Source organism: Panthera tigris, chromosome X, assembly GCF_018350195.1.
Source record: "Panthera tigris isolate Pti1 chromosome X, P.tigris_Pti1_mat1.1, whole genome shotgun sequence".
In the NCBI taxonomy this organism is placed as follows: Eukaryota; Metazoa; Chordata; class Mammalia; order Carnivora; family Felidae; genus Panthera; species Panthera tigris.
In genome coordinates, this window is record NC_056677.1 from 83,068,667 (window position 1) to 83,079,167 (window position 10,501).

General features: G+C 35.9%; 1 protein-coding gene across 1 annotated transcript; it reads left to right on the top strand.

The window, feature by feature from the left end:
- Window positions 1-9,529: 9,529 nt before the first annotated feature.
- Window positions 9,530-9,832, top strand: TCEAL7 (transcription elongation factor A like 7). Its single transcript, XM_007091718.3, has one exon. It carries the CDS (start codon window positions 9,530-9,532, stop codon window positions 9,830-9,832), a length of 303 nt encoding a protein of 100 aa, XP_007091780.1.
- Window positions 9,833-10,501: the final 669 nt, after the last annotated feature.

Here is a 10,501-nt window from a genome sequence, read left to right on the forward strand (position 1 = left end):
TTTTTGAGGAACTGCCAAAATGTCTTCTAAAACAGTTGAACCATTTTATATTCCCATCAGCAATGCATTAGTCCCAAAATTTTCCACATCCTCATCAACATTGGTTATTATCATTTTAGTATAGTTATCCTAATGGGTATAAAGTGATATTTTATTGTGGTTTTGATTTGCATTTGCCTAATGGTTATAGTGATGTTGAACATCATTTCACGTGTTTGTCAGCCATATTTTTACCTTTTTGCTTATATGTCTATTCAGATCATTTGCTCATTTTTAATTGGGTTGTCTTTACATTACCCAGTATAATAGCTCTTTATATATGTTAGATACAAGCTCCTTGTCCAATATATGATTTAGAATTTTTTTCATATTCTGTTGAGTATCTTTTCATTTTCTTGATAATATCCTCTGAGGCATAAAAGTTTTAAATTTTGAAGATATCTGATTTATCTTTTATTTTTGTATGTGTGTGCTTTGGGTGTCATGTCTAAGAAACCATTATCTAATCCAAGGTCACAAAGACTTATGCTTATGTTCTCTTCTAAGGGTTTTATGGGTTTTTTCTTACATTTAGGTCTGTGATTCATTTTGAGTTAATTTTTCTGTATGATGAGAGGAGTTCAGCTTTATTCTCATGCATGTGGTTATCCTGGTCTCTCAGTACCCTTTGTTGAAAATTTGATCTTTCCCCCATCAAATTATCTTGGTGCCATTCTAAAAAATCAAATGACAATGGTATATGGGTTTATTTCTGGAGTTTCAGTTGTATTCCATTGACTTTTATGTCTACCCTTTGCCTGTACCACATTGTTTTGATGATTATAGCCTTATAGTAAGATTTGAAATCAGGAAGTGTAATTCCTTCATCTTTATTCTTCTTTGACAAGATCGTGTTGGTTATTCTACATTCCTTGAAATTCCATATGTATTTGACAATCTACTGTTTCATTTCTTCAAAAAAGGTCGTTAAACTTTTGAAAGGGATTGCATTGAATCTGTAGATTTCTTTGAGGAGTATTGCCATTTTAACAGCTTAAGTCCTGGGGCGCCTGGGTGGCTCAGTCAGTTAAGCATCTGACTTGATTGTAGCTCAGGTCATGAACTCACATTTTATGGGTTTGAGCCCCACATGGATTCTTGGGATTCTCTCTCTCTCTGCCCCTCCCCAGCTTGCATGCACACTCTCTATCTCAAAATAAATAAATAAACTTTAAAAAATTTTAAGTCCTTAATTCATGAATATGGAATGTCTTTCATTTATTTAGGTATTTATTTTGTTTCAAAAAATCTTTATAATTTTCAGAGTATAAGTTTTGCACTTTTTAAAAAATGTCTTCCTAAGTTTTTTATTCTTTTCTTTTGAGGTTATTTTTTTATATTGTAAATAGAATTATTTCCATAATTTCCTTTTCAGATTGTTCATCATAGGTGTTTATAAACACTACTGGTTTTGTGTGTTGATTTCATACTCTGAAGTTTTGAATTCATTTATTAGTTCTGGTAACCTACTTTTGGATTGTTTAGGATTTTCTATGTATAAGATCATGTTGCCTGCAAATAGAGACAGATTTACTTTTCCCTTTCCAATCTAGATCCTTTGGATTTCATGTTCTTGCCTAGTTGCCCTATCAGGAACCTCCAATGCAATGCTGACTAGAGGTGGTGAAAGCATATATCTTTGTCTTGTTCCTGATCTTAGGGTAAAAGCATCCAATCTTTCACCACTAACCATAATGTTAGCTGTGGGTTTTTCTTATATGTCCATCAGGTTGAGGATGTTTCCTCTATTCCTAGCTTTTTAGAGTTTTCTTTGTTATTATGAAGGGCTGTTGTATTTTTTAAAAATTTTGTTCAGTTCACTGAAATGAAATGGTGATATGGTGCTTGTTTCTTTTTTTTTTTATTCTATTAATATGGTGTATACATATATTGACTTTCCTGAGATTGACTCTGGTTGTGGCACATAATTGTTTATATTTGTTGCTAAATTCAGCTTGTTAGTATTTTATTGAGTGCATTTTATTTTTTTGTTAGTATTTTATTTGTTAGTATTTTATTGAGTGCATCTATATCATAAGAGTTATTGATCTGTAGTTTTCTTGTGATGTCTTTTTCTAATTTGGGGATCAGGGTGATATTGGCCACTTAGAATGAGATGGGAAATGTCCTCTTCTTTTTTACTTTTTGGAAGAAGTGGTATTATTTCTTTTTTAAGTGTTTAGTAAAATTCACTGGTAAGGTCATCTGAGGTTGTTTTTCTTTGCTTATTGGGAAATTTTTAAATTATTACTTCAATTTCTTTGCTTGTTATCAATCTATTCAAGTTTTCTAGTTCTTCTTAGGTTTGTTTTGCTATTTTGTGTCTTTCTAGGAATTTGATCATTTCATCTGATTTGCTTAATTAACAGGCATGCAGATGTTTATAGCATTCTCTTACAAACTTTTCTAAAATTTCTGTAAAGGCAGTAGCAGTTGCTGCTCTTTCATTCCTGATTTTAGTATTTAGAACCTTCTCTCTTCTTTTCCTTAATGAGTCTAAAAATCTGTCAATTTTGTTGTCCTTTTTCAATAAACAATTTTTGGTTTTGTTGAATTTCTCTAAATTTTTTCTCTTATCTATTTCATTAATTTCTGCTCTAATCCTTAATATTTCCTTCCTTCTAGTTCCTTTGGGTTTACTACACTCTTGTTTTTTCTCATTTCATAAGGTGGAAGGCTATTGTTTTGAGATCTTTCTTTTTTTCAATGTATGTACTTGCAAATATAAATTTCACTTTAAGCACTACTTTACATGAATCCCGTAAGTTGTGGTATGATGTGTGTTAATTTTTATTTATGTCAAAGTATTTCCTAATTTCCTTGTGATTTCTTGTGACATTCATTATTTCAAGTTGTGTTGTTTAATTTCTACATTTTTTTTATTTTAGAAAGAGAGAGAGAAGGTGTGAGCAGGGGAGAGGGGCAGAGGGAGAGAAGAGAGAGGAGAGAGGAGGAGAGAGGCTCCATGCTCAGTGAGTATCTCGATGTGGGGTGTGATCTCACAACCTGGGATCATGACCTGACCCGAAATCAAGAGTCAGATGCTCAACCAATTGAGCCATAAAGGCACCCTATTTCTGCATACTTTCAATTTACCAAACTTCTTCCCACTATTAATTTCTAATTTCACTCCATTGTGATCACAAACTGTACTTTGTATAGTGTTAACCGTTTAAAATTATTATTAAGGTGTTTTAATTGCTTAGCATGTGGCATATATGTAATTAGGTCCAGGTGGTAGGTTTCATCTTATTTAATTTTTGTCTACTTATTCTATTATTGAAAGTAGTATATTGAAATTTCTTACTATTGTTGTCTATTTATCACTTAATTTGGTCAGTTTTTGACTCATGCATGTATTTTTGAGGGTCTCTTATTAAGTGTATATACATATATAATTGATATATCTTCCTGATGGATTTATTTCTTTATCATTATAAAATCTAATTTTGGAAAATGTTTTGTTTTAAAGCTAGTTGTGTGATATTAGTATAGTCACCCCAGTTTTCTTGTGGTTGCTGTTTGCATGATTTTTCCATTCTTTTACTTTTAACTTATTTGTCCCTTTGAGTATAAATTTCTTCTGTAGACAGCATTTTGATGAATATTGCTTTTTATTTATTTTTTTAAAGTTTATTTCTTTTGAGAGAGTTCACAGGAGGGGCAGAGAGAGAAAGAGAGAAAGAGAATCCTAAGCAGGTTCTGCAGTATTAGTGCTGAGCCTGATGCAGGACTTGAACTCAAGAACCATGAGATCATGACCTGAGCCAAAATCAAGAGTGAGTTGCTTAATCTACTGAACCACCCAAGCACCCCATGAATGTTGTTTCTTATACCCAGTTTTACAATCTCTATCCTAGATTGGATTGTTTACTCTATTTACATTTAATGTTATTATTGATAGAATTGTATTTACATCTGCCACATTCCTTTTTGTTTTATATACATCTCAAGTCTTTTTGTTATTCTTTTCCTACTTTACAGCTTCCTTTTTCATTAAGTTAAAATTTTTAGTGTAACATTTTTATTCCTTTGATATTTTCACTATAGATTTTTATTTATTTTCTTAGTGGTTACTGTAGGTGCATTATATACTCTTATCAAAATTTACTTCACATTTATATTAACTTAATTCCAGTGTAATACAGATATGTTACTTCACTATAACTCTATTCCTTCTTTTTTTGTACAATTATTGTTATACATCTTACACCTGTATATGTTAGGAAACCAAAAATGTATAGTTATAATTATTACTTAATATAATTTTATGTCTACTATGTAGAAACTGAGGAAAGAAAGGTGAACAAGTATGTCTGTAGAGCTTGCTATAGTGACATTCTTATTTTCCATTTCTTGTTGTCTTCAACTGTTCCTGTGGTTTCAAGTTACCACATGGTATTGTTTACTTAACTTAATACAAGTGTCCTCCTACCCGCGTCATTTGTACTATTATTGTCAAATATACTACATTTCTATATGTAAATAAGACCAACAATAAAATTACTCAAGATTACTTTATACAATCACTTTAAAAATCAGTTAAGATTTTTGACAAGGGGAAGAAATGTATTTTTATATAGTCTTTTATAATAATATAATTACTTTTACTGGTACTCTTTGCTTTTTCTGTGGATTTGAATTGCTGCCTGGACTAATTTGCTGTCAGCTTGAAGGACTCTTTTTCATACTTCTTGTAAGGTGTATTTACAAGCAATGAATTCTCTCAGGTTTTGTTTCTCTGGGAATGTCTTTATTTCACTTTTATTATTTTTTCATAAGATAAATATTACACAACATAATTCGCCATTCTAACCATTTTAAATTGTAGAATTCATTATCTTTTAGTACATTCACAGTGTTGTGCAGGTATCTATACTATCTAACTCCAGAATATTTCCATCATCCCAGAAGAAAACCCCAAGACTTTTAAGCATTCTCTCTTCATTCTATTGTCTCCTAGTCCCTAGAAACCATTAATTTTCTTTCTGCCTCTATGAGTTTGACTATTATGGATATTTTATATAAATGTAATAGTATAATATGTGGCCTTTTGTGCCTGGCTTGTAACTCATTTACTATTCTTTGCCCAGCCTCATGAAGTTCCACTTTATGTATGTGCAACTTAATATACAGCAACAGACTCAAGGGAAACTCTAAAAAAAATTTTGGAGAATGATTTTTTGCACTAATCCCTCATTTCTGGTATTATTCCCCACAAATTTCAGCCACTTTCACCTCCCAGAATTTCAACTCTTTCTTGTCAACTCAGGAAGGGAAACTTGCTCACCTTCCCTGTGCCACCATCCATAAGGTATCTTTCATCAAAACCCAAAGCAATCTTACAGCTCACCCTGATTGCTTTGCTTCTCTCAGGGACCACACCATTTGTCCTGCCAGTTGTCCAGAGGATGAAAACAATTGTAGTTGTTTGATATATTTGCCCAGTTATGTGGTTCTTCAAGATAGGAGGATATGCCCAATTCCAGTCTGCCCATAATCTTTGCCATTTGGTTTATTTTAGCATATTTTGTACAATTCTAGAACAGGTTGTTTATAGATTCCCTTCATCCCATGTGAAGTCCTATTGGAAAAGGAACCAGCAAGTCACCCATATGTCTACTTAACCCACAGGAAAATTCACCCATGTTTGGCACAGCAAAGGTAGGAGTACAATGTATCTCTGTCTTCACCTTGCCATCTCTTTTGGATCAACCAGATAAGCCATGATCTAACCGAGGATTGTACACCAGTATTCCCTTTTCACAGACCTCTCTCTTTATGTGATCCTCTTAGAAATACCACCTCCACTTGGTTTAAAAGAGGGAATAATCTATGCCCTTTCTTTCATCCATGAAAAAGTTAGAGAATTGACTTGCACCTTGTGCCAACCCTGGAGTCAGAGCATCTTACTTAAAATTCTATATCCGTTTTTTATTGTGTGACTTTGGGCAAGCAATTTAATCTCTGTACTTCTTAGTTTCCTATTAATAGTATTATAAATATTAATTTATAATAAGCATATGTAAAGTGCTTACAAGAATTGCTGGTACATAAGTATTATGGAAGTGTGAAGTATCATTGGTGGCATTGTTATAATGAACAACACTGACCTCTAAACAAGGTCAATGGTTTCCACATTTCTTTATATCTTACCCTTACCTGTCTCCTTGCACTGAGTTGGGGAGAGGGAAGGCTGGGGTGATTGTTGTGGGTAGTAGAGCTGGCTTAGAAATGCTTTTTGGCAAGCTCTTATGAAGGTATCTGGTCCTAATTGTTGGAGTTTCTTTTTATGACACATAATGCCTCTTTGTCCTCACCTGTGAGTGCCATGAGTCAGTACTAAGGAAACAAGTGAAATCTAACTAAATATCTTACCTTGCTTGCATTGCATGCAGTTTCATACCAGCTTTTACTTAGAAATGGAGATTTATTCCATGAGATGTTCAGAAGATCAACTAAAGATGTTCTTATCTAGTGAGATTGTTGGTGGGTGAGATAAAATAATTCAGGGTAGTGAAATGATCATATCTGTTGCTTGGAATCACTATTCTATTAGAAAGTAAAAAGCTGTAGGTCAAAGAGACCAGTAAATGTTGTGGATGTTATGGCTGTTTTCATAAGGGGGTGGCACTAGAGCCAGAGTGAGAACTGGAAGGATTCCCAAAATCCTTACGAGGTAATCATTGAGACTTGTCATTTATTGGAGCACTTGGTATTTTTCAGTCATATACTAAATGGTTTATATAAATTATATCATTTAATTTTGACAACTTTATGAAGTATTAGCCTCATTTTATAGATGAGGCACGAGGAAGTTTTAATATCCAAGTTTTATATTCAAGGTTATACAACAGGTAAGCAAATGCAATTAATTCAAACCCAGATCTGTTAAAAGCTATGCTTCTTACAACAATGCTAAAATCTTCAGCATCTGGATCCTTCCAGCCATTTGCAAACCATGAGTCTAACCATCTGTATGAAAAGGTGTTCACAGAAGATTCAGGGACTCCCCACCCCACCAATTAATCTTATGCCTCTATCACAACTTACCATTTCTTAATAACTGTGACAATACTCCACTCTTTTTAAGACCTCTTTCTTTTAAGTATTTTCTGGAACTATTAATATCAATCTTGTTTGTGGCAACTTTGCATTCATAATGAGCTAAGGTCTTCCTTAAAAAAAAAAGCTTTAAGAACACATTCCTCTTTCTGTTGCATATATTTCAAATTAACATATCAACAACAACGAATCCACTTAGATTAGTGCCAAAATCCTTAGCAACAAAAAATTCAGTGTGATAAGTGACTAAATGTGACCAGTTTCTGTCACTGCATCTAATTCTCCAGTGTGGCTGAATGAGGCCTAAGAAAACATAAATAGGATGGCAATGTCTGGGAGAAATGAAAAACTATTTGATTCTGAATAAGACTATTGAGGAAAGGTGGGATCTTTTGAATACAAGAAATAAAGAAAACTGCATAGTACAAACTGAGAGAGAGGGAATGATATTGAGATCAAACTAGTAAAGTTTTATGACTGATTTTTGAGCTCTGGAAATCTAAGGGCAAGGTGCTGTTGGATTATGGCCTTAGTAGTTCACCTAATGAAAGGGCCTCACATGCCGAGCTCCTCAGAAGGGTAGCATCCAGCTGCCCTGTATGTTTTAAACTTCCAACAATGTGTCTGCCTGGAGGGTCTATATTTATCTTCTGACTCAGCAGCAGAAACAGGTGTCCTGGTTCTTTTTTCCCTCCTATCTTGAGTCTTTTTCCAAATGTATTTATTGTTATTGTATTTCTGATTAATAAAAGAATACAATAAGTTGATGGAAAAATGGAAAAGTAGGAAATTATCAGAATAAAAGTAAAAAAACGCCGTCTCAATCATTACTTTCTTTCCTAATTTACTCTACCCCCTACAATTTGGTTTTAAGAATTGAACAGAAAGGTAAATGTGGCTATTAGTGACTGGTGGGGAGGTGGTCAAGGGAAAACTGCTACCTTTCTGTTGTAGTTTAGAAGAGGATGAGTAATCTCTCTCAACACAACCCTAAAAAGTAACAATGGTTAATACGACTCTAGGAAGCTGCAGCCCTTCTCTGGTAATCAGAGAAAGGCAAATTCCAACCATAGAGAGACAGGGCCACTTTTCACCTCTGAAATTAGTGATGACAAAAATGAATGACAGGTCCTTGGTGTGGTGGGGAGGTGGGACATTGGTAAGTCGGTCCACTTCTGCAACACAGCTTGTGGGAGGGGAAAGTGGGGACCAGAGTTGGATGACATAATCCTCACATGACCAGGAGCTGCCGCGAAGTCCTTATATTCACCGGCTTCTTTCTCCTCTGGGTCCCAGTTCCTTACTGTCCTGTAGGCGTTTGTGCTTGTGGCCAAGAGAAGGAGGACTTAAATTCCTTAAATCTCAGAAGGTTGGTTTGAGGGAACCGCTGGGACCCGTGGGGGTGGTAGTGGCTGAATCCAGTGACTGGAATAGGTCCAGGCTCGCTTTTCCCCAAACCCCTGCAAACTCGTTGGGAGATTATTGTATTTTTTGAAAGGACAGGGTGGGGGAATAGGTGGAAGCCTCCTGAGAAACAGCCACAGACTTAGTGATAGCTTAGAAATAATCGGCTTCTCAGATTGGTAAACTTTCTGTTTATCCTCCTCTTTCTCCACTTCCGTTGAGGAAATGAGTTGTGGACTGTTGTGTGGAGAAAGGCTAGAATCCTGGGGTGGAGGCGGAAATTTACACATAATTTGAAAATATTTTCTCCCATTCAATGCCTCCCTGAGGGCCATGGGAGGGGGCGGGGGTGCCGAGGGGACAGCCGCCCTCGCAAGGACTAAGCCAGAGGTTGAGGGGTGGGGGGGTGGGGACAGAGATCCAGAGGAAGGGATAAGAATAGGAGGGGAACCAGGAGGTAGAAAATTTTGGGCGACAATGGTTATGAAGATCCCGGACTCAAGATAATAACGAGTGTTTTGTCTCTGGGGCTGGTGGATCCACAGAGAGCTCCCTCTTCTCCTCCCCCTTCCTTTCTGTCTGCAGGTCCACGGGTCTGCGTTCACTGACATCTGGAGGCAAGAAAAAGAGGAAACTATCCTTAATCTTCATAGGTCAGTGTCGGGGAGGCACTTAGCCCGGGGTCTCTGAGGGTGGGAATTGGGAAGGGCAAGATCTGGGTAAAATTTGCGGCCTCACAGCTCAACTCTCGGTGCGTTCCTTTTCTCCCGCCGGTGGGAGAGGCCATTAGCCTTGTCTGCTGGGGAAATGGTGGGTTGCCGGGAGAGGGGGAAGGAGGAAGAGTGGTAGGGGGTGTGGGATAGGAAGGGGAGGCATCTCAAACTTCAAAGGGCTGGACCTGTGTGGCCCGAGTGGGAAATTAGGCCAGTACGTTGTTCAAAGAGAAACTGACAAACCTGAAATCAAAAGAAACGAGGCATTTTGCTCTATATTTTCTCCCCGGACTTAAGCTGGAAACATCATGCAAAAACCCTGTAAAGAAAATGAAGGAAAGCCCAAGTGCAGCGTGCCAAAGAGAGAGGAAGAACGCCCCTATGGAGAATTTGAACGTCAGCAAACAGAAGGGAATTTTAGGCAAAGGCTGCTTCAGTCTCTCGAGGAATTTAAAGAGGACATAGATTATAGGCATTTTAAGGATGAAGAAATGACAAGGGCGGGAGATGAGATTGAAAGGTGTTTGGAAGAGATAAGGGGCCTGGGAAAGAAATTTAGGGTTCTGCATTCTAACCATAGGCATTCTCGGGACCGTCCTTATCCCATTTAATGCATTTCTCTGCTGAATTCAATTATTTTATGTTACTAATATTACCACCATTGGTTTCTTTTTGTCTGCATGTTCTTGCTAAATATTGCTACCATTTTACTCCTATCCTTCAATGTTCCTTTGATTTGCATATGACTCCTGCTTCCAACATCTCATCTTTTGACCCAATTTCACTCATTTAATAAGGATGTTTCATTCATATGCATGGGAAGATGCTCACTGTATACTGTAAAGTGAAAATAATAAGTTGCCAAACTGTGTGTATGTGTATATATACACACATATATATGCACATGCACACTTTATATGTACATTTATATATGACATAACGCAAAAGAAAAAGTTAGAATTATTATACACCGAAAGGTTAACAGTGAATTTCTGCGTGATATGTATTTTATTTCTTTTTTGCTTATCTGCATCTTCTCATTTTCCAAAAAAAAAATGAATATATGTGCATATGTGCGTGTATTATTTGTTTCACAAAGAACTAAAATAAACAGACACAATAAAAACTTGTCAATCACCTTTGAAGGGCAGTAAAACACTTAAAAATCTCTTGATAAGAACTATAAAAAAGAAATATAAACTTCAAATTACCTTTGGACCTCTTAGCCAGAGGAATAAAACTGGCAATTATTACAGATATACTAGCTTAGACTCAGTCTT